Source organism: Tachyglossus aculeatus, chromosome 21, assembly GCF_015852505.1.
Source record: "Tachyglossus aculeatus isolate mTacAcu1 chromosome 21, mTacAcu1.pri, whole genome shotgun sequence".
NCBI lineage: Eukaryota > Metazoa > Chordata > Mammalia > Monotremata > Tachyglossidae > Tachyglossus > Tachyglossus aculeatus.
In genome coordinates, this window is record NC_052086.1 from 67729117 (window position 1) to 67754268 (window position 25152).

Here is a 25152-nt window from a genome sequence, read left to right on the forward strand (position 1 = left end):
ATACAATGAGTGTATATTAAGATAAAAGATTTTGTTACTGCAGAATGAAAGTTGGCAGAGAGGAGCAGTTTTATTCAAGACATACTCCTAAAATACACATATTCATTTTTCTTTCATTTCATTTTTCTCCCAGTTGTCAGCACTACTACGAACTGAAAGCTGAGAACATTTAGGATACTAAAATGCCAACATCTAGTATTGCTTTAAAATACACTTTAACTCTTTTAAAATCTCTAGCCCAATAGCAGCCCATTGCCTCCATTTCAATCTCACCTCTCCATAATTTGGCATTTCCACCAAATATCTTGTTTCTTCAGGTGCCCTAAATAGCTGAAGTGTTAGGCAGAACCTACAAAATGAGTTTAAACTCTTCCCCATTCTTTTTTCCTTAGTTCATTTCTTCTTATCTTTCCACTTACGGTCTTTGGCAACTCTTTAATGAATTCCACCTATTGGGGTTGAGGAACAAATATACAATTCTAAATTATACTTAGCAGAAGTAAATGGGGTTAAACATGTAAATTTGCACATAAGTATGTTTTAAGTGACTAATGTTGCTTTTTAGGATAACGCTGTAGTGAACTCTATGGTTCCTGTCCTATTTTCTTATATAAAACTGGTAAACTGAAAGGTGATTTTGGTCCCCTTTTTTTAGGTAATCTCAAATATTGCACTTTGAATACTTGCCTTTCTGGGATACTTGTAGGGTGCGGTACTTTTCTTGACATGCTCCTGTAGCTCACTTGTCAGTTTTTCTGGATCGTGTGACTCATATTCAGGAGACAGAACAATGAAGGCTTTTACCACCTAAAATAAATATTTGAAAGCATCAAGAGAGCGTGCAACCTTTTTATGCCCTTACATGTTTATCTTGTTTGTATCTCCTGGTGAATCAGGATTGTGCTTCTTTAGTAGAAACTGTCTGAACCCATAAACACTTGACAGGAATGGAAGGGTGTAGCTTTCTCTCCTTTTTAGTTCCTGCCTGCCTTCCCAGTTGGCTTTTTTTCCAGCTGGTTCTCACTCTTCCTGCTCCGTGTTTTTTGACTCTCCTCTCTCTGGACTCTGATTTGAGGCTGCCCATTTTCCATCCATTCATTGTCTTTTCCTTCCTCTCCTCCTCTGTGGAGTCACTGCACTTCGCTGCTATAAGAGATTTTGGTCTGAACAGTTAGTTGGCCATATAATGTTTTTGATGCAAACGATCTAGGTGTAATCAGTCAATTTGAGTGCGTACTGTGTGCAGACCACTATATTAAGCGCTTGGAAGAGTACAAATCAACAGAGTTGACTGACACATTCCCTACCTCCAAGACTTCCAGTCTAGAGAGGACCTTAGACCTTACAGTCTATTATAAGATTCTGGCACTATCAGCTCCAACCCAACTTCTGCACTAGAAGAACACCTGGAACGAGCCAGATGTGTACAGTTAGTAGACATCAAATTGGACTCTCTCATCTCTAATTCCAAGTCCTTTCACTTATTCATTCAATCATATTTTTCGAGCGCTTATTGTGTGCAGAGAACTGTACTAAGCGCTTGGGAGGTACAATTCAGCAACAAATACAATCCCTGCCCACAACGGGCTCACAGTCTAGAAGGGATGTCCTGTCCTGTGGCAACCACATTGCAATACTGAATAATAGTGGTATTTATTAAGTGCTTACTCTGTGCCAGGCACTGTACTAAGTGCTGAATCTCAGCCAGCTAGCTTCAGGTGGGGCAGAAGAGGTACTCTCCCTCTAAGAGGGCTCCTGGGGATTGCTGAATTATTTTGGAGTCTTTCAGTCACTCTTTGGTTCCCTTTGTCTGATCTAGAGCGTCAGCAAATGGATTGTTTTAGTAATTCTCTATCAATGGTACTTATTGAGCGCTTCTGTGGGCAGAGCCCCTGTACTGAGTGCTTGGGAGAGTGCAATATAACAGAGTTCACTCAATTGTATTTATTGAGTGCTTACTGTGTGCAGAGCACTGTAGTAGACATGTTCCCTGCCAACAAGGAGCTTTGAGTGTAGAGGGGGAAACAGTCATTAATAAAAATAAATTATGGATATGTACGGTAGTGCTGCAGGAGGGGTTAATAAAGTGTGCAAATCCAAGTGCAGGGCGGTCTAGACCAAAGAGTCAAATGCTAGTTTTTGCCACTATATTGCATAAATTCAAACTATGAACTGACTCAATTCCTTCACCTCTCCTCTGATGGGGTCTGGGCTGCTGACAACAGCTGATTCTATTACCGCCGGATGCTCAATCAGGGTATTTTCTACTTCAAAAGGTCCTATTCGGTATCTAGGGCAAGAAAAAAAAATTAGAAGCAATTGAAAGAAAGTACAGTACCTAGAGGGGATCGTGGCAAAAACTGATTCCCGATAGCCTACACCAAACCAATACAAACTAGAGGAATAAAAATTACCCAGAAGATAAGATGATATCATCCATTCTTCCAAGAAACCAGAAATATCCATCTTCATCCACATATCCCCTGTCCCCAGTGATGTAGAAGTTCCCACGAAGTGTTGAAGCAGTTTTCTGGGAATCATCCTGACAAATATTAAAGTGCATTTTATTAATTTAGTTCTTTGAATTTGAATGCTTAATTTACTACATAGAAGAGAAATGTTATGGATGCTTGAATTTTGTTCATAATGAATCCCACTGAAATGTGTTACAAAATCATCTATCAACACAGCTGAATGTTGCTCGGTTACTGGAAACTCCTGCACAAGCAGCAGAAGTTTCCAACAAACCCCAATGTCTACACTGGGGTGAAAGCCAGTCCATAAAATCTTGGTGAAGAAGAAGCAGAAGAACTACAGAGAGTCAGTAGGATTTTCTTTTTTCAACATGAAGGGAAAATCTTAGTACGGACTAATGTAGTGTACAAGTCATTTTTTTTTTTAATAACCATGGATTATAGGAGAGGGAGAATATAGAGTTACATATGATCCCAAAACCTACATTAGGTATTCCAGCGCTTAGAACAGTGCTTTGCACATAGTAAGAGCTTAAGAAATACCAACATTATTATTATTATTATTTCCCCCAACCAAGCCAAAAAATAACAAGATGGACTTATTTTTGTTCTATTTTCTCCAATGCTCAGTTCACCCTCTGATGGGAGTGCTCATGAGCCATTCAAGAGGTAACTGGAATGCCTTTACAAATGCTTGCTCTGGTGGTTTGTAATAACCATTAAGTCCCATAGCATTTTTTCCGATGCTCTTATTTCCTAGTCTCCATCATAGAGACTTGGCAATGTGCTCCTATTGACCTTTGTCTTTTTTTCTTCTCTAAATTGCGTGATAGAGTATAAAAACTCAACTGATTTTTGGCAACCTAAACTTAAAACATGTCCACAGTTAACCTCTAAATTCTATACTTTTCCCCGGATTTAGATGGTTAGTGACTTAAAAGATGCATAAATTCATTTCATAAAAGTTTTCTCTTTACCACATAGCGGGTGAAAAGAAAAGGTCTGTGGGGGTGAGCTCGGACGGCAATGTCTCCTTCTTCTCCAGGAGGCAGAATGTTGCCATTTTTATCTACAATCTTAACCAAAAACAAAAACAGCTTGTTAGTTCATCTTTTCAATCCCTGACCACTTTGGTAATGTGGAATCCCAAACCTTAGGAGGATTTACATCATTTGAGTAACTGTCCCCCCTCAAATGCCACAAGTAAAGAAATCCACTTAAAGCTTCTTCCCTCTAAAAGCCTATTTTACCCTGGTTTCCCTGTGGAGAAGGGTAGTGGGAGAACATTTTAGCCAAACAGTGAGCAAGCATTGAAATAAGCAATAAGGAAAATTCCTTATTCCATTTTAACAATAGTAATAGTATTTGAGGGGGCCACCAGATACAGTGCACTGATTAAACACTTGGGAAGCCCAAAGCAAAGAAGTGATGTGTTCCCTGCCCAACAGGGGCTTAAACTCTAATGGGGGAGGCAGGCATAAAATTAACAAAGATAATCAAACTATGTAAAGAAGCACTGTGGCCTAAGGGAAATAGCATGGTCCTGACTCTGCCAATTGCTTGCTGTGTGACCCTGGGCAAGTCACTTAACTTTTCTGTGCCTCTGTTTCCTCAACTGTAAAATGTTCTTCCTCCTACTTAGAATGTGAGCCCTATGTGGGTCAGGAACTGTTTCCAACCTGATTAACTTATATCTACCCTAGTGTTTAGAACGGTGCTCAACACATAGAAAACACTTAACAAGTACCATATTAATAACATGTACAGTTGAATAAAATGTATCTATTCAAGGGCTGAAGAAGGGTGAAAATGAGTTCCTAAATGCTAATAAGTGCTAATTCAAGGTAGGGTGTTAAAAACTAATCAGGGAAGGCTTGTTGGAGGAGATGGGGTTTTAGGAAGGTTTTGAAGGCAGGGAGAGCTGTGGTCTGTCACATTTTTGGAGGGAAGTAGTTGCAAGTCAGGGGAACAGCTTGGGGCAGGGGACGGAGGTGGTAGAACCAAAAGCAAGGTACATTTAGAGAAGGTTGGCTTGGGAGCAATAAAGAGAGCAAGCTGGGGCAAGCTGAAGAAGAGAGTAGATAGGTAAGGAAGGTCAGATTTTGTTTATGGTATCTGTTAAGCGCTTACTACATGCCAGGCACTGTGCTAAGCACTGGGGTACATAGAAGCTAATCAGGGTGGACACAGTCCATGCCCCCATATGGGACTCACAGTATGCATCTCCATTTTACAGATGGGGTAACTGAGGCACAGAGAAGTTAAGTGACTTAGCCAAGGTCACACAGTAGACAAGTAGCGGAATCGGGATTAGAACCCAGGTCCTTCTGACTCCTAGGTCTGTGCTCTATCCACTAGGCCACACTGCTCCTCGTCAGATGGTGGGAAGTCTCGAAGCTGTTGGGGAGGTTTTCTTTGAGTCAGAGGGGGCAAGGGAAGCCAATGAAGGCTTTTGAGGAGAGAAGAGGTGGGTGCCACGTGATGCTTTATTTAAGAAGATGATCCGTGCAGTAAGATTGAGGTGGGGAGAGGGTGGAGGCAGCGAGAAGGCAGATAAGAGAATCTAGTCACTATATGAACAGAACTTGCCCAAAGGATCGTAGCTGTTTAGATTGAGGGGAAGGGGTGGATGCAGGGGAGCTTGTTTAGGAGGAATCAGTGGGAAATGGCAAAAGATTGACTGCGAAAAGACAGTGAGGAGTTGCAGGTTTCTAGGACAGGAGGATGGTGGTATATCAACTGTGATGGGAAAGTTAAGTAGGAGATAATTTAGGGGAAAAGATGAATTTTAGGCATTGACTGAGGTGCTGGCAGGAAATCCAAGTGAAGGTGTCCTAGAGGCAAGAATAAATGTGGGACTGAAGGTTAGATCAGAGGTCAGGGCTAAAGAGATTGATTAGCAGCGTGGCTCAGTGGAAAGAGCACAGGCTTTGGAGTCAGAGGTCATAGGTTCAAATCCCGACTCTGCCAATTGCCAGCTGTGTGACTTTGGGCAAGTCACTTCACTTCTCTGTGCCTCAGTTACCTCATCTGTAAAATGGGGATTAAGACTGGGAGCCCCCCGTGGGACAACATGATCACCTTGTAACCTCCCCAGCGCTTAGAACAGTGCTTTGCACATAGTAAGCACTTAATAAATGCTATCATTATAATTATTATTAGGGAGTCATCTGCAAAGAGGTGCTAGCTCGAACCATATCAGTGGATAAAAGAGTGAGTGTAAAGCTAGGCTATCAGAGGTCTTAGGACAGAGCATTAGGGGTCATCCAGGGAGAAGGATGAAAAACAGCAGGACTGAGCATGTTTGGAGGCAGAGAGAAAGGAACCATCAGAGAGTGAGAGGTTGAAAACAGCAGTGAGAGCAGGAGGAGAGAGTAGGCGCAAGCCATTTTAGGAGGTGAGAGGGGATAGGGTCAGAGGTGCAAGTAGAGGAGGTAAATTTGGAAAGCAGGTGGGAGAAGTCTTCAGAAATGGCTGTGAAGCATGAAAAAGACGAGGAAAGAGTGGTTTAACGTTGAGGAAGCGATGGGTTTGTTAAAGGTCTTGAGTTCTTTTTTTAAAAAAACTAATAATAAAAAGTATTACAATATGGGCTTGAGTGGATGCGGGACAAACTAAACCCGTTCTTCCTTACCATTTTGACTTTAGCAAAATCACAGAATTTGGTATTCCAGACACATGAACACGTTTTGCAGTGGTGAATCCTGGTCCTCATAAGTATAATTCTTTGGGCCTAGCTACACCTATGTCTCTGCAGATCTTCCCCAGGGCCTCTGCTTCAATATAGAAGGTCCCTATTTGGAGATGGGGGGTGGGGGGCAAGTCTCTGACCCCCATAATTAGAACCAAAAGGGCGAGCCTTAGGTGCACCCTTCATCCTGACCCACCCCATGGACCTTCTAAACAGAGAAGCCACTTTCTGATCGACATGAATGCAGTACTCCTGCCGTAAGCCTCTAGGGCAAGGTTTGTATCTACCAACTCTACGGTACTCTCCCAAGCCCATAGCACAGTGCTCTGCACACAATAAGCGCTCGATAAATACCATCAATTGATTGGCTGCAGCTGGGAATGTAAATCAGATTTAGGGTAAATCTGGTGGTGGGGCATGTGGTTACCGCAAGGATTCTTTGGGTTGTAGCTCAAAAACTTGCACACAAGTGTAACTCCACTTGGAGCTGCCTCCTGGCAAAGCGCTTAGTACAGTGCTCTGCACACAGTAAGCGCTCAAATACGATTGATTGAATGAATGAAATTCAAACTCTTTGGAGGAAAAAGTGATAAGTCCAAATTTGAGAATGGCGGCTCATTTCGAGCAAGCCCAAACTGCCACTAAAGTTCAGCTAAATCCTAAGGGGAAACTATTGAACATGAGGGCAAAAAAACCCTCCTTGTTCTACCTTGTTCACCCACCTATGCAAAAACGACGTACAGACCTGAACATCAAAAGCTGGAGAAGGCTTTCCCATAGAGCCAGGTTTAATTTTCATCCCCTTGAAAACTCCACAGACTAGCACCTTTAAAAGAAAGAAAAAAACTAAGCACAGGAACTTCAGATATTGTTTGAAAATGGACTGTGTCCAACCTGATTTGCTTGTATCTAACTCCAGTGCTTAGTACAGTGCCTGGCACATAGTAAACGCTTAACAAATACCATATATATACACACACACACATATACATACTTATATATGTATAGTATATAAGCTAATGCTTTGATTTCCATCCTTTCATTTTGATTGATTTCTATCTTTAACTTTCACACCGTCAGTTCTTTCTCCACAATGTTTGTCTCCACCCCTTCCTTTCCACATAAAAGGGCGGCACCAGATTCAAGTTCCTCTCATCTCCCACCTAGTCTACTGCATTGCCTCCTCACTCATCTCCGTGCCTCCAATCTCTTTGATCAACATGTAGACACACAAGGCATATAGACAGAATGATAGGCATCTTCCTAGCTCCAAATTATAAAAACCAAAAACAAGGGAAGAGAGATTTAGTGTCAGATTCGTGTCCTTCCTCAGAAGAGCTTAATGTTCTCCTGGTTTTTCCACCGGCCGTATTGTGTAGCTTATTAAAATTAACTTCTTTAAATTTTCTGGCTCCTTTTCCTCTTCTCTTAGAGGACGATAAGAAGGTTAGGTAAGCCCGTAAACCTTTTTCTGCTACATGGCTTGAAAGGCACCCATGCCTTTAAAACAAATTGTTACCGTTTCAGTCTGCCCAAAGCCCTCGTAGATATCCAGGCCAGTGTTGCTTTTCCATTGCTCAGTCACTTCGGGGTTGATTGGTTCCCCTGCACTCACACAGTGCTTCAGGTTCTTGAATTTATAACTTCTCCGAAAAGACATAAGGAGTAGGGAGAGGGGATCAAGAAGAGGATTAAATTGGCTGTTGGGGGCTGTTTTGTATTTTGCAGCAATATACAGCAGTGATGACATCACTGCCGGTAGTCAGAACAACGCATACTGTGCGAAAGCCTTGGAGCTAGGACAAAAAGTACTTACAAACTCTTCTAACCCCAGAAGTATATGAGAAATAAAATGAAGTCAGAATCTTTTCTCGGCACATATTATTTAATCACTGTAGGAAAGGAGGTGAGTGGTTGTTATATTTTGTTAATATTGGGCTATTTCTTAATGGAATGGTGACATTATACTTTGTAGTGCTGTACTCACGATAATACTCAGTTTTGTCATTCAAATTAGAATTGCAGTGTCCGTGGCTAAGAGATATGGGGCTTATTGCATATGTGCTTATTAAAAGCACAGCTCCTCCAAGAGGCCTTCCCTGGCTCGTTGTGGGCAGGGGATGTATCTGTTTATTGTTGTGTTGTACTCTCTCAAGCGCTTAGTACACTGCTGTGCACACTGTAAGTGCTTAATACAATTGAATGAATGATAGAATAAATGATTAAGCCATTTCCTCTTCTCCCATTCCCCTCTGCGTCCGCCGCCCTTGCACTTGGATTTGCACACTTTATTCATCCCTTCCTCAGCCCCACAGCAATTACGAACATATCCCTAATTTATTTATATTAATGTCTGTCTCCCTCTCCAGACTGTAAGCTCATTGTGGGCAGGGAAAGTGTCTATCACCTCTATTATATTGTACTCTCCCAAGCACTTAGTATAGTGCTCTGCACACAATAAGTGCTCCATAAATACAATTGGTTGATTGAGAAAGAGTTTCCTCTGAGATGAATCAGTTCTTTGGTTGTGAAGGGGGATCATTATTTCAAGTAAATATTTATCAACAAAAAAATAGGCAAATTTAATTTGGTTGAATACCTTGTGGCTAGTTTTATGCTTTACATTTACCTTTCCAGTGGATTCAACACAAGCATTCGATATGCAGTTGGAGCACAACAGAAGACAGAGATGGGAAATCTGGACAGTGTCTAGAATTTGGAAGAAATAAGTCACAGATCTTACAACCAAAATATCATTTTGCTATTGCTTTCTAAGTCTCCTCCCCCAACATAAGATGAAATTGGTAAGACTAGCCAGCACACTCAAGATTAGGGGCTTCATTCAGGATGAGACAAGAAAATTTACCCCAAATTCCTCTCTACACATCAGTATGGAGTCATTTACTCCTAAAAATTGGAATTATGCCTTCTGCGTCTGCATATCGTCATTTACCAGTGCCTCAAAACTCAAAATTCTGATGCCTTGTTCTCAGCCTTACATCTAAGACAGTGGAAGGCTCAAAACGTGGCATAAAATGTGCAAACACACAGGCTCCTTGAATCCAAGGGGCAAAGAAACTGCTCCAGGCAGATTTTGCCCAGCCTGTGTCTGAAGTATTCCACATCACATCTGAAGGGGTCAGATCCAGCCAGTACCTGAGAAAAGAAAGGGCAAGCCATAAGGTGTCTGATGGCAGGAAACCCAACAAAGATGAGGAAAAGCTAACGGTTCGGTCATTACTGAGTCGGGCACAGTTTGGATATCCAGGCGACATGCAGCACTTTCATTTTGTACCTTCCATTTACAGTTAATCCGATGCCAAAACTGCAGTGGGAATGTTCAGTCATTTTTGGAGAGCCAGTTGTTCCGCTGGTAAAGTAAATGGTCATTGCCTCGTTGTGTCTCGTCTTCACACAGGAGTGATCATCAGGTACCTGTCTTTAGGATGCACCATAGGGTGTTTTACACAAATCCACAAATTTAGTTTATGGAAACTAGAGCCTGATGATAAACAGAAACTCTCCTCCTCTCTCTTCTTCTCTTCCTTCCCCCATTATTTTGGTTTTTCCTCCATCAACCTTGGGTGATTAATTTCCCAAGGGCTCAATATTTTATCCTCTCACTACATGATGAAAAGCAATGTGCATGGGGTTGGTGCCTCAGAGAAAAATACAAAATCTGATACTGTCTCCAGAGGAAGCACTACTCTGTAAATCTCCCAACCCCAGCATGAGTTCTAACTGTTTGTGGAAGGAGCTGTATAACAGGGTGTTAACAATAATATTAAAATAATAATAATAATGGTACCTAAGTGCTTACTATGTGCCAGACACTGTTCTAAGCACTGGGGTGGATACAGGCAAATTGGGTTGGACCCAATCCCTGTCCCACATGGAGCTCACAGTCTCAATCCACATTTTACAGATGAGGTAACTGAGGCACAGAGAAGTGAAGTGACCTTCCCAAGGTCACACAGCAGACAAGTAGTGGAGCCAGGATTACACCCATGGCCTTGATGTGCTAATCTTGAATTCTGTTACTTACTGGGGCATCTGTTTTAATTTAACTTTGTGGGGGTAGAGGGGCTGATACCTAAGGAAGTATCACAGTCCACAAGGGGTATGCAAGTGACCTTTTCCCTGAGGAACTGTCAATTAGAAAAGCTTATGGCACCATGGCTATTTGCAGTGGTACTACCCTCTCTTCTAAATACAAACATTCCAGGTTTATTTTGTTCCGAGTGTAATCTTTCTTTACACTTTTTTTGTTTCATGTTCCTGCAGCATTTTCATGATTACTCACCTCATCAGCTCTTTTAAGTTCAGCCACCCTTCCCTGGGGTTTTCAGATACAATTAACTTGGACTTCAGAGCCTTGCATTCACATGCAACGGAATCTACGACTGGGGCCAAGTCATCACTGGTAATAATGCAGTTTGCTTTGGAAACTTGCAGCCTGTACAGAATGTCCTTCTTTGTCAGCTGCGTGGTTCCAGGCATGACAACACTTCCTAAAGAGGCCCAGAGAAGATTGAATAGGAAGGCTGAATTGCTCAAAGTCCATAAGCACAGTCAATAACTTAGGTACTTTTGTATCAAATGGGATGGACTGATTGATTTATCCAGGTTTGGATTCACCATTTTATAAGTTCGTTGTGGGCAGGGCACATGTCCACCGACTCTGTTGCATTGAACTCTCCCAAGTGTTTAATACCATCGATTGATTGTCTGATTACTCTGACATCATTTTTGGCTTGTTATAGTAGTGTGACCACTAAAATCTACTGAAGTCTGACTTTAATGTCATTTGAAAGGATGCTTAACGTTGAGGGGGGAGCCTCCTCTATACTGGGTGTGAGCTCCTTGTGGACAGGGAATATGCTCTGGGGTGAAAGTAACAAATTCCTTTTTACCAGAATGGCAAGTTAGCATTCCTAGGGGATACGAGGAGATGGCCAGAGGTGGGGACCAGGTGCTCCCAGAGGAAGATCAATCAATCAATCGTATTTATTGAGCACTTACTGTGTGCAGAGCACCATACTAACCAAGATCAGAGGGGTAGATGGAGGCGAACAGTAAGGTCGCAATAGGGGCAAGAGGTTCACTGCCACCACCACTGCCACCACCTTAAACAGAACTAGAGCAGCAACGCGCTTCAATTCGCCCTAGAAAAATCATTTTCATCCCCTAGGAATGTTGACCCACCTTTCTGGTAAAAAGAATATATTATTTTCACCCCAGAACACGAGACATGTTCCCTGTCCACAAGGAGCTTACTCTCAGTACTCTTCAAATAGAGAAAGCTCCTTCGGGTTAAACATCCTTTCAAATAACATTAAAGTCAGACTTCAGTAGATTTTAGCACTCAATGCTACTACGACAAGCTGAAAATGATGTCAGAGGAATCAATCAGTGGTTTTTATCGGGCACTGTGTGCAGAGCACTGTACTATGCACTTGGGAGAGTACAATACCACAGAGTACCAGAACAGCCGTTACAGGAATTTTTGTTTTATTGGAACCAAGTTCCAGCTCATTCCAGTTTATTTTGGAAGCATCTACTGAATTTACCAGGGGCTTAGGACAAGGCATAGCATTCAGGAGGCACTCAATAAATATCCATCTATGCACTTCAGTCTGTGACCTATGGACATTTGCTATCTACCCCATCCTCACAGCACTTATGTACATATAGAACAGTGCTTGGCACACAGTAAGCACTTAACAAATACCATCATTATTATTATCTTTAAATGATATATTATAAATTTTCCATTTATAAATATTTATAATTAGTTATAAATTATTGATAATTATTTATAAATTACATATCAATTCATATTAATGTCTGTCTCCCCATCTAGACTATAAGCTTATTATGGAAAAGGAACATATCTAATTCTGTTGTTCTCTCCCAAAAGCTTAGTAGAGTGCTCTGCACATAGTAAGCACTCAATAAAGACAATTAAATGATTGATCATTACTATTATTACTACCTTGGACTTGAAGGGCTCATAATGTTTTTATCATGAATATTTGGATTGGTCTTCCAAAAAAATGATGATTCTCCACATCATCTTCTTACTCAGAACTATACACATATTTGAAACTAATTAATGAATTAAAGTCAATTGAACTGGATCAGAGAAAAGATCACTAGATTTTTTTGGTCTTTTCCTGACATGTTAGTTTGCTAATTGCTAAATTGAAAAGTAGCGAAAGTTTGTCATAAGTTCCATTCATTAGTATATTAAAATGGTTTTGACTGTTTGAAAAGTCTTATGGCAAGGCCTACTGGAAATTCTTAATGTGAAAAAATGTAGTCCCTGAAAAGGTTACTGTTGCATTAAATGTGGAAAAATCTCATGTTCATTAATTCTCAATTCTTAGCAATGCAGTTCTTTAGTAATGTGATTTGAAACGTCCCTCAAATGACATTCTAAAGCCTCAGGTTTGAAGGAACATATTTACTCACCAGTTCGCATACAACCGATGTTTACCAACCACCATTCTGGAATTCGGGGTAAAATCAAAAGGACTCTGTCACCCTTCTGCAAGCCACAGACTTGAGAGAGGACATTGGCCACTTTCTTCGACTGAGACCCCAATTCCTCGAAGCTCCACTTCACTTCATCTCCACTGCCATTTATCCACCAGAAAGCTGGGTTGCAGGGTCTCTTTCCAGCCTAGCAAAGGATACAAAGAATGACAAATGAAGGCTGATGCCCTTGTTTCATGCTCTTCACACCTGCCTAATTGAATCTCCTTAAGAAGGAAAGTGCATGCATTCCATCACTTAGACTACACTGTGCCTGCATGTATTTTTATTGATTTGTACATTCAGTTATTTATTCAGCTATTCTACCCATGGGAAGCAGCGTGGCTCAGGGCAAAGAGCACAGGCTTTGGAGTCAGAGGTCATGGGTTCAAATCCCGGCTCCGCCAATTGTCAGTTGTGTGACTTTGGGCAAGTCACTTAAGTTCTCTTTGCCTCAGTTACCTCATCTGTAAAATGGGGATAAAGACTGTGAGCACCCCGTGGGACAACCTGATCACTTTGTAACCTCCCCAGCACTTAGAATAGTGCTTTGTACATAGTAAGCACTTAATAAATGCCATTATTATTATTATACTTGTCCTGCTTCCTGTTAGATCTGTATTTCCCTTCCTGCTTTAACTGTCAGTAGATATTCTTTGCTAGTCTCCTTCAAACTGTAAGCTCTTCGTGGGCAGGGGACATGATGGGTTACTGTTGTTCCTCTCCCAAGTGCTTAGGACAGGGCGTAGCTGTCAGCATGTGCTCAATAAAGATCAGTGATTGATTCTGTGAATATCTTTGAACTTCTCTCCCTTGATTTGTAGGCCCTCCATCAGGTGGCTCTGGCCTATTTAAATGCTCGGTTCTCAATGCTCCTCGAGTATTATTCAATATGCGGCCATCATACTGAGACATATTACATTACAGTGCTCTGCACACAGTAAGTGCTCAATAAATACGATTGAATGAATATGAAAAGGTGTACAGCATGCAAGGAATGAGAAGTCACCTCTTTGCTTTTCTCTCTGCACTGTTCAAACCCATGTCACATTACTGGGTCCTGTTTTAGTGACTGCACTTTAAAAAGGTTGGGGAAAGATTTGAGTAGGGACAGAGAAACAGTTCTGGTGCAGAAACATGAATGGAATTGTGGAGAACTGGCTAAGGGGTGAGTTAATAGCTATTTCTAGGAATTGAAGTGCTTTTATGAAGAGGTGGCTGGCCATTTCTTCTCCATACCTTTAGAGAATTAAATTAAGAAAATGACCTCAAATTAAAGCAGGAGCAATTTCAAATGAAAGGACTTCTGGACTCCCAGGGGTACAAAGTATGAGAATAGGTTAGCAAAAAAGTCGCTAACTTTAAGGAAAATATTACCAACCAACTACCAGAATGTTTTAGTCATTGATCGGTGAGAAGGCAAAGCATGACCCATACATTCTCTTGAGGTATGTGGGATTATGTACTTTGGGGATTCTCTCTAATAGAGCCAGTCCTAGCCTAGTAGAAAGACCACAGGCTTCAGAGTCAGGCAACCTTAGTTCTAAATCCAGCTCTGCCACTTGCCTGCTTTGTGACCATGGTCACTTAACCTTTCTGTGCCTCAATTTCCTCATCTATTAATATGGGGATTCAATAACTATTCTTCCTCCTACTAAGTCTGTGAGCCCCATGTGGGACAGAGACTACGTCTGACCTGTTTATTTATCCCAGTGCTCAGCTTGGCACATAGTAAGTACTTAAATAATACAATTATTATTACTCTTCTATTCCCCAAGTTTCCAACTCATCACCCTCTCTCATACAATTCCTAGCACTTAATACACTCCGTTCTACCTCCTTCAAACTACCTTCCTCTTTTACTTTCACTCATTCATTCAATCATATTTATTGAGTGCTTACTGTGTGCAGAGCACTGTATTAAGCGTTTGAGAAGTACAAGTCGGCAACATATAGAGACGGTCCCTACACAAAAACGGGCTCACAGTCTAGAAGGGGGAGACAGACAACAAAACAAAACATGTAGACAGGTGTCCAAATCGTCAGAACAAATAGAATTAAAGCTATATGCACATCATTAACAAAATAAATAGTAAATACGTACAAGTAAAATAGAGTAATAAATCTGTACAAATATATATATATATATATATAGAGGTGCTGAGGGGAGGGGGAGAGGAAAAAGGGAGCTCAGTCTGGGAAAAAGGGGGCTCAGTCTGTAGGTTAAATCTTTTTTGTTTCTCCAACAAGAAAATCACAACGCCTGCACTCTACTTGAAAGACCCCTCAGAAATGTCTGAAATGTCTGAAAAAGCACAGAAGAGAAATGAGGAACAAAAGGAAACCTTTCTGAGGTTTGGAAGGAGTGTTTATAGTCCACAATACATTTAATTATAGGGTAAACAGAGGTTCTCAATAACTATTAACCAATGTTGGCAAATCTTTAATCACATATAATGAAGAGCCATTCCCCAAACACTAAGCACTGATTTGCTTGCTTGTTAGGAGGGTATAGGGTTGTCCCTTATTGTTTGCCAAAGCAGTTTTTCCCCATGCTTAAACTCCATGTTTGGATGCCTCATTAATTTGAGTACTTTTGATATGTACTAAATAGCACTCAGCTGCCCAGAAAAAAAAATGTATCTTTCAAAGATGTTTAACTTACACCCAGGAAGTAACTTAAACGTTGGAAGAGTCTGAATTAATCATTCTAGATTTACAGGAAATGACAATATTGCAGATTATCTGGGCAGGTAGAGTGTCAAGTTTGTGCTTTATTATCAAGGGTATAGAGAGGCTTGGGTGTCTAATGTACTGTAGCCATTCATGAGAATGCTAGTCTTCTAGACAAATAGTCTCCTTGAGTCACTTCAGAAACCAGAGGGAGAGGTGAAACAGTAATTAGCAACAGAATGCTGTAAACCTTTTCACCATAAACCTTTTCACCAGATATCAAGGAGCATTTGAGCACTTACTGTGTACAGAGCACTGTCCCACATGGGGCCCACAGTCTTAATCCCCATTTTACAGATGAGGGAACAGGGCTAGAGAAGTTAAGTGACTTGCCCAAAGTCACATAGCAGACAAGTGGCTGAGCCGGGATTAGAACCCACGACCTCTGATTCCCAAGTCTGTGCTCTTGCATATGCTTCTATGCTTCCATAGAAGCATAGAACAGCGCTTTGCACATAGTAAGCGCTTAATAAATGCCATCATTATTATTATTATTAAATATGTGTACGTCACATTTGTCCAAGGCCCCGGTTGTGGGTGGCTGGGTGCTTTGGTCCCAGTGTGACCCCTCCTGCCCGCCTGCTCACCATGACCAGGAGTGAACCTCACAACCTTTAGGAAGGAGGAAAGCTGTGGCCTCTCTGGATCGGGGTTGGAAGCTGCGACCCTTGAGATCCCAGACTTTGACTGTGCCCACCCCCGCTCCAACTCATCCCATCACTCCATCCCAAGTTGTGGACAGGGAATGTGTCTATTATATTATATTAAAAGTCCATACCTTTTCCTTTAAAGTCCACTGATCCAGCACATCTTTTGCAAAATTGAAATACTCCGGCAACTCTGGTTTGAATGGTTTCAAAGATTCATAATCTGAGAAATTCTGCGGAGCCAGTCGTCTGGATTCTTTGTGGAACACTCGGAAGGAGAGCCTACTTGTCCAACAGGATTGAAAGGGCTGGGCTCTGAAGAAAATCCTCATAGTGATAAGGAATGCCATTGGGCCTCTGGGGTTATTCTGCATTCAGCATATTCATGGTGAGAACCATCAGTCTGAAACGACAAACAGTTTTGCTGTTTGTCTTGGACATTGTCAACATGTTCAAGACTGAACTCCTTGTCTTCCCTCCCAAACCCTGCCCTCTCCCTGACTTTCCCATCTCTGTTGACGGCACTACCATCCTTCCCGTCTCACAAGCCCGCAACCTTGGTGTCATCCTCGACTCTGCTCTCTCATTCACCCTTCACATCCAAGCCATCACCAAAACCTGCCGGTCTCAGCTCCGCAACATTGCCAAGATCCACCCTTTACTCTCCATCCAAACCGCTACCCTGCTCGTTCAAGCTCTTATCCTATCCCGTCTGGATTACTGTATCAGCCTTCTCTCTGATCTCCCATCCTCATGTCTCTCCCACTTCAATCCATACTTCATGCTGCTGCCCAGATTGTCTTTGTCCAGAAACACTCTGGGCATGTTACTCCCCTCCTCAAAAATCTCCAGTGGCTACCAATCAACCTATGCATCACGCAAAAACTCCTCATCCTGGGCTTCAAGGCTGTCCATCCATCACCTCGCCCCCTCCTACCTCACCTCACTTCTCTCCTTCTCCAGCCCAGCCTGCACCCTCCGCTCCTCTGCCGCTAATCTCCTCACTGTGCCTCGTTCTCGCCTGTCCCGCCATTGACCCCCGGCCCACATCATCCCCTGGGCCTGGAATGCCCTCCCTCTCCCCAACCGCCAAGCTAGCTCTCTTCTTCCCTTCAAGGCCCTACTGAGAGCTCACCTCCTCCAGGAGGCCTTCCCAGACTGAGCCCCTTCCTTCCTCTCCCCCTCGTCCCCCTCTCCATCCCCCCCATCTTACCTCCTTCCCTTCCCCACAGCACCTGTATATATGTATATATGTCTGTACATATTTATTGCTCTATTTATTTTACTTGTACATATCTATTATATTTATTTTATTTTGTTAGTATGTTTGATTTTGTTCTCTGTCTCCCCCTTTTAGACTGTGAGCCCACTGTTGGGTAGGGACTGTCTCTAGATGTTGCCATCTTGTACTTCCCAAGCGCTTAAATACAGTGCTCTGCACACAGTAAGCGCTCAATAAATACGATTGATTGATTGACCCAGGTCATATCCCACTTGGGGTCCACAGTCTCAATTCCCATTTTGTAGATAAGGTAGCAGATGCACAGAGAAGTGAAGTGACTTGCACAAGGTATCACAGCAGACAAGTGGCGGAGCTGGAATTAGAACCCATGACCTTCTGACTCCTAGGCCCAGGCTCTATCTGCTGTGCCACGCTGCTGCTCTCTTTCTCAACGCTTAGTGCAGTGCTCTGCATGCTGTAAAAGCTTGGTAAAAACTACTATTACGAATGAAAAGCAGTGGGGACTGGTGGATAGAACACAGGCCTGAGAGTAGGAAAGACGTGGGTTCTAATTCCAACTCTGCCACTTGTTTGCTGTATGACCTTGGACAAGTCACTTCACTTCTTTGTGCTTTATCTATAAAATGGGGATTAAGACTCTAAGCCCCACGTGAGACATGGACTGTGTCCAGCCTGATTAGCTTGTATCTACCCTAGTGCTTACTGTCTAGCGCTTTGTTATAATAATAATGATGGTATTTGTTGCTGTTCCAAGCGCTGGGATAGATACAAGGTTATCAGGTTGTCCCACTTGGGGCTTGGACTCTTAATCCCCATTTTACAGATAAAGCACAAAGAAGTGAAGTGACTTGTCCAAGGTCATACAGCAAACAAGTGGCAGAGTTGGAATTAGAACCCAAGTCTTTCCTACTCTCTGGCCTGTGTTCTATCCACTAAGCCAGCTGCTTCTGTTCGTATAGTTCCTGGCACATAGTAAACGTTTAACAAATACCATCATTATTATTACACAGTAAGTGCTTAAATACCATAAAAAATGGGACATGTGAATATGCAATTGTAGGATTACTGTTTAAAATGAGGTGGATGATCTCAATGGCACCTTAAATACCTAGTCACTAAATGGATTATACGTTATAACTATGGAACCCAAGAGTGCAGTGGGAAACAGCCCCAGTAAATTGGATTGGTATAGAGGCAAAGTCACAGATCAAGAAATTCAAGCCGGACACCCTCCTACCTCCTACTTGATAATCTCAGAAAAACAACAGCAGTGGGTTATATTGATAACATGGTCCTTTTAAACTGAACCACTCCAGGGAAGGTATGAGTGCACTGGTTTGACAAAAGAGATAAACAAATCTGGAGATTGAAACAGACTAAAGGAAAGCCAATTATCCTCCTGGCTTCTAAAGTGGTTCCACATACCCTAGAGAAACAACTCAAGAAGGAAGGGATTCATTAAATACTGACCTCAGTCCAGAAGGCATTTGTGATGTAACCAAAATATTTTCATCTCAGCTAAAGAGAAAATAGTAATAGTCTTAGCTAATGCCTGTGCTATTTTAATGCCTAAATATCAGATTAATTTGAAAAATAAAAATGAATAGAAGATACCACAAAACAATCCCAGTTTTATTAACTTATTTTATTTATTTTACTATTCTAATTATTTTGTTGATGATGTGCATATAGCTGTCTACATGTTTTGTTTTGTTGCCTGTCTTGTCCTTCTAGACTGTGAGCCCGCTGTTGGGTAGGGACCATCTCTATATGTTGCCGACTTGTACTTCCCAAGCACTTAGTACAGTGCACCCCGTAAGTGCTCAATAAATACGATTGAATGAATGAAGAGTTCAGATTTTTCCATAGTCAAGCATTTTTTTTTTTTGGTCTCCTCTCTGTTGCACCTTCTCAGCTTCTTATTCTCAGCTATTGGAGCTTAGCGAATCATTTGACAGAGGGTTTGTTTTTACTGGTTGACTATTTCTGGCAAGGAGGAATACAGTCGGAATGCCACATGATCTCCCCTGCCACTAACTAAAGAGGAGTTAATATTGAAAGGAGACTTTGGAGTCTGGCTTAAGAGAAAGCTTAGACTACAGAGGAAAATGCCCAGAGAAGTATAGTCAGCAGAAGTTTGGAACAAATGTGCTTCTTCAGAAACAGCAGCCTATTAGGATAAGCTGACTCGTTATGTGGATCAGAGGAACGATATCCTCTTTCTAGTTAAAAAAATAAAGCAGGTCCCTTCCTTGCCTTTCTAGGAGGGATTCCTTCCCCTTACACCATCACCTTCTGTCAATCAATCAATTGTATTGATTGAGCACTTACAGTGTGCAGAGCACTGTATTAAGTGCTTGGGTGAGTACAATAAAAAAAGATCCATTTTCTGAGTTTCAGCTTAATGGAATGAGCCTCTGAAGTCTGGCTAAAGGTCCTGGGTAAATCCTACCCTTATTGGAAATACGTCTTCCTCTGTCTCAAGAGTCCAACTTGATTATTTTGTATCTTCCCCAGTGCTCAGTACAGTGCCTGGCTTATAGAAAGCACCATTTAAAAAAAATCATTAAAAAGGAATAGGTTTCACTGATCAGAAAAGACCCTGGAACTGTACATTATTCATCTTCTAATCTAATTCGGTGCCTCTCAGCAAATTAATACATACTTTTTGGGTGCTCATAAGGACTGATGAGGATAATGATGACATTCATTCAATTATTTACTGAGCGTTTACAGTGTGCAAAGCACTGTACTAAGCACTTGGGAGGTGAACACTTATAGGACAAAGAGAGAAAATGCTGTAGCTTCTTTGGGATGTAGTTTCTGCAATTCCCCCGCAGCAATAAACAAACACCAGAAATTGGTGCTGCAAAGACAGATTGATTTTTGCTCCTATGAGGCGCTCATCTCCAGAGTCTAATTACAGTGGGTAAACACTTATGAAAACACTGCAGAGACGATGATCACACTCACATGAAGGCTGAATACCACGGAATCTCTCCCTTTCAATTCTTTTCTGTAAGGATCTCCAGTCATTTCACAGTGCAAAAAGTGCCTTTCACGATTCTAAAAGACAAACTAAAGCAGCCCAATTAGGCAAGGAACTCACATTTCCAGTTTCTCATAGCTCAGAGCTGTGGTTGCCAGGCCAGCTATTCTGGGATAAGGATCACCACCAGAGAAGGAGAGCTACACAGTAAAGAAGGCTGGAAGCAAGGGTGGCCCCAGGAGAGCAGCTCCGGCACTTAACTCAATTTAGTGCCTTTGCATAGCTACCCAAAAGAAATGGATAGAGGATGGGGGAGTGGGAAGGGGCAGGACATATACTGATTACTTGTGCTGATTGATGGTGCTGCCCTATTTTGTAGCTGCTGCATAATCACTTAAGTTTCACAGTGACTGGCTCACCTTGGCAATAACCCCATTTGTCTCTCCCTCAGGCCCTGCCCTCGTCAGTGAATTGGACCCAAACGGTAAATAATTCTCAGAAAAGCAGTGTGGCCCAGAAGATAGAGCCGGGCCTAGGAGTCAGAGGATTTGGGTTCTAATATCTGTCTCTTTTGGGTGATCTTGGGAAAGATACTTCACTTATCTGTGACTCAGTTCCCTTTTCTGTACAGTGGGGATTAAGACTGTGAGTCCCATGTGGCACATGGACTGTGTCCAACCTGATTAACTTGCATCTATCCCAGTGGTCAGCACATAGTAAGTGCTCAACGGGATGAATCCATCCAATTCACTGCAATTCTGAAAGCAATCAATCAGTGATATTTATTAAGCCCTTACTTTGGGCAGAATACCGTACTAAGCACTTGGGAGAGTACAACACAAGTGAGTTGACAGACACAATCCCTGCCCTTAAGGACTTTACAATCCAGCAGCAACTATCATCCAGCAATCCTGCTAGGAGAGGAACATGTATATATGTTTGTACATACTTATTACTCTATTAATTTATTTTACTTGTACATATCTATTCTACTTATTTTATTTTGTTAGTATGTTTGGTTTTGTTCTCTGTCTCCCCCTTTTAGACTGTGAGCCCACTGTTGGGTAGGGACTGTCTCTATATGTTGCCAACTTGTACTTCCCAAGTGCTTAGTACAGTGCTCTGCACACAGTAAGCACTCAATAAATACGATTGATTGATTGATTCTGGGGCAACTGAGTAAATAAAAGCTGACTGGAAGCTCCCAAACCCCCTTTTGGCAATGACCAAGCCCACCTCAGGGCAAACCACCAACCATTAATTAGCACTTGGTAGTTGTGGTGGTCTGCCCCTGCCTTGCCAGAAATCTCTAACTTTTCCAGCCTTCTTCTATCCCCTCCCTTCTTAACCCCTCTTTTTGGGGAAAGGTGACTTCAATTCTCCAGCACCCAGATTCCAGAGCCTGCAGAGTCTTCTCTGAACTTCTATTTCTCAACCAAATGTGGATTTAAAAAGAGGAGTGTGGGGAGAAGTTTCGAGGAGAAAGGTACACACAGACATATATATATGAAAGGAGAATGAGAAATATGGAGAAACACACCTCCAGACTCTATCTTGGCAACCAGAAAGACCAAAGACTTTATAGGTGCTGTGCTTCTCCAGAGCTTAGGTCAATCGATCAATGGTATTTATTAAGTGCTTACCACGTCCTGAAGGAGTGTCCGAACACACCTTCCTGCTGCTATGTCCTCAGATCCCTTAAAGCTTCTTCTCCTTATGGAAATGAGAAAGAGGGTGAAAAGAGGATGCAGTCAGGGAAATACCAGCTGCAGCCTCGGGTTCAGTGATTAAACAGCCTTTCGCAACTGTATGTTATTTGCACCTGTGACCTCTGAACAGCTCCTCCTCCCATTGGCAGGGAAGAGAATTAGGGAGGATCCAGAAGGATTTCAGGAGGATCCAAAGACTGATTTTTGCTGTAGCCCGAGTGGAAATGAAAATTATCTGGCCCTTCCTGCCGTAGAGAAGCAGCATGGCTCAGTGGAAAGAGCACGGGCTTTGGCGTCAGAGGTTATGGGTTCAAATCCTGACCCTGCGTGACTTTGGGCAAGTCACTTAACTTCTCCGTGCCTCAGTTCCCTCATCTGTAAAATGGGGATTAAGACTGAGCCCCCTGTGGGACAACCTGATCACCTTGTAACCTTCCCAGCACTTGGTGCTTTACACACAGTAAGCACTTAATGTCATCATTATTTCTCTGTCTCCCCCTTTTAGACTGTGAGCCCACTGTTGGGTAGGGACTGTCTCTATATGTTGCCAATTTGTACTTCCCAAGTGCTTAGTACGGTGCTCTGCACATAGTAAGAGCTCAATAAATACGATTGATGATGATGATGATGATATAAAAAACAAACAAAACTGTGGATGAGGTGAATTCCGAGGAAGCAGCCAAGCTGGAAAGAACAGTACTTTGGTCAACATTCCTGTCACGCGGTGACAATATCATGCTTCGGACAAATCAGAAACTTTCAAAAAGTTTTCAGAGATCTTCTCTTGGAAAGGTAGTCTCCCTTAGGCCAGCAGGCCTAAGGCAGGGGGAGATTCAGAATGGTTCTGATCTTGATTTGAGGTAGAAGGAGGGGGTTCTTAAATGTTTCTGGCACCCCTTTCTAGGCTGTATCATTCATTCATTCATTCATTCAATCAATCGTATTTATTGATCACTTATGGTGTGCAGAGCACTGTACTAAGCGCTTGGAAAGTACAATTCAGCAACAAAGACAATCCCTGCCCACAACTGGCTCACAGTCTAGAAGGGAGAAACAGCAAAACAACAAGCAGACACGTGTCAATACCATCAAAACAAATAGAATTATAACTATATACACATCATTAATGAAATAGAGTAATAAATATGTACATTATACACAAGGGCTGTGGGGAGGGGAAGGGGAAAGGGCAGAGGGAGGGAGTGGGGGCGATGGGGAAGGGAGGAGGAGAGGAAAAAGGAGGGCTCAGTCTGGGAAGGCCTCCTGGAGGAGGTGAGCTCTCAGTAGCGCTTTGGAAATACGATTGAAAGAAGGTGTCAGGCACTGTACTGAGGGCTGGGGTAGATACAGGTCAATCGGATTGGACGCAGGCCCTGTGATAATAATAATAATAATGGCATGTATTAAGCACTTACTATGTGCAAAGCATTGTTCTAAGCGCTCCCAGTCTTCATCCCCATTTTCCCGATGAGGTAACTGAGGCACAGAGGCATTAAGTGACTTGCGCAGGGTCACACAGCAGACAAGGGGCGCAGCCTCTGTCTGAATGTTTTGTTCTGTTGTCTGTCAACCCCTTCTATTCGTTCAATCGTATTTAGACTGTGACTGTGAGCCCGTTGTTGGGTAGGGACCGTCTCTATATGTTGCCAACTTGTACTTCCCAAGCGCTTAGTACAGTGCTCTGCACACAGTAAGCGCTCAATAAATAGGAGGCTGTCCTGTGTAGGGCTCACAATCTTAATTCCCATTTTACAGATAACTGAGGCACAGAGAAGTTAAGTGACTTGCCCAAAGTCAGCCGGCGGAGTTGGAATTTGAACCCATGATCTCTGACTCCCAAGCCCGTGTTCTTTCCACTCTATTTATACTCTATTTGTACCTATTCATTCTATTTATTTTATTTTGTTAATATGTTTTGTTTCGTTGTCTGTCTCCCCCTTCTAGGCAGTGAGCCCGCTGTTGGGTAGGGATCAATCAATCGTATTTATTGAGCGCTTACTGTGTGCAGAGCACTGTACTAAGCGCTTGGGAAGTACAAGTTGGCAACACACAGAGACGGTCCCTACCCAACAGTGGGCTCACAGTCTAGAAGGGGGAGACAGAGTACGAAACCAAACATATTAACAAAATAAAATAAATAGAATCGATATGTACAAGTAAAATAAAAAAAGAAATAGAGTAATAAATCCGTACAAACATATATACATATATACAGGTGCTGTGGGGAAGGGAAGGAGGTAAGGCGGGGGGTGGAGAGGGGGAGGAGGGGGGGAATCAATCAATCAATCGTATTTATTGAGCGCTTACTGTGTGCAGAGCACTGGACTAAGCGCTTGGGAAGTCCAAGTTGGCAACATAGAGAGACAGTCCCTACCCAACAGTGGGCTCACAGTCTAGAAGGGGGAGGCAGAGAACAAAACAAAACATATTAACAAAATAAAATAAATAGAATCGATATGTACAAGTAAAATAAATAAATAGAGTAATAAATCCGTAGAAACATATATACATATATACAGGTGCTGTGGGGAAGGGATAGGAGGTAAGGCGGGGGGTGGAGAGGGGGAGGAGGGGGGGATCAATCAATCAATCCATCATATTTATTGAGTGCTTACTGTGTGCAGAGCACTGGACTAAGCGCTTGGGAAGTACAAGTTGGAAACATATAGAGACAGTCCCTACCCAACAGTGGGCTCACAGTCTAGAAGGGGGAGACAGAGAACAAAACCAAACATACTAACCAAATAAAATAAATACAATAGATATGTACAAGTAAAATAAATAAATAGAGTAATAAATCCGTACAACCATATATACATATATACAGGTGCTGTGGGGAAGGGAAGGAGGTAAGGCGGGATCAATCAATCAATCAATCGTATTTATTGAGCGCTTACTGTGTGCAGAGCACTGGACTAAGCGCTTGGGAAGTACAAGTTGGCAACACATAGAGACAGTCCCTACCCAACAGTGGGCTCACAGTCTACAAGGGGGAGGCAGAGAACAAAACCAAACATACTAACAAAATAAAATAAATACAATAGATATGTACAAGTAAAATAAATAAATAAATAGAGTAATAAATCCGTACAAACATATATACATATATACAGGTGCTGTGGGGAAGGG

General features: G+C 42.2%; 1 protein-coding gene across 6 annotated transcripts; it reads right to left on the reverse strand.

Moving 5' to 3' along the window:
* Window positions 1-116: 116 nt before the first annotated feature.
* On the reverse strand, window positions 117-22074 carry ACSM3 (acyl-CoA synthetase medium chain family member 3). Of its 6 annotated transcripts, none has more exons than XM_038763795.1 (15): window positions 21958-22074; window positions 20299-20391; window positions 16214-16485; window positions 12640-12850; window positions 10469-10676; window positions 9461-9604; window positions 9165-9321; window positions 8795-8874; window positions 7685-7811; window positions 6911-6991; window positions 3452-3550; window positions 2415-2542; window positions 2191-2290; window positions 688-807; window positions 117-449 (listed from the first exon to the last, which is right to left on the reverse strand). In XM_038763795.1, exons 3-15 carry the CDS (start codon window positions 16454-16456, stop codon window positions 363-365), a joined length of 1785 nt encoding a protein of 594 aa, XP_038619723.1. In that variant the 5' UTR covers window positions 16457-16485; window positions 20299-20391; window positions 21958-22074; the 3' UTR covers window positions 117-362. The 6 variants fall into 6 exon arrangements, with proteins under 6 accessions (XP_038619723.1, XP_038619721.1, XP_038619726.1 ...); XM_038763793.1 differs by having other exon boundaries at window positions 20299-20403; XM_038763798.1 differs by lacking the exon at window positions 20299-20391 and having other exon boundaries at window positions 7685-7808.
* Between the last annotated feature and the right edge of the window lie 3078 nt (window positions 22075-25152).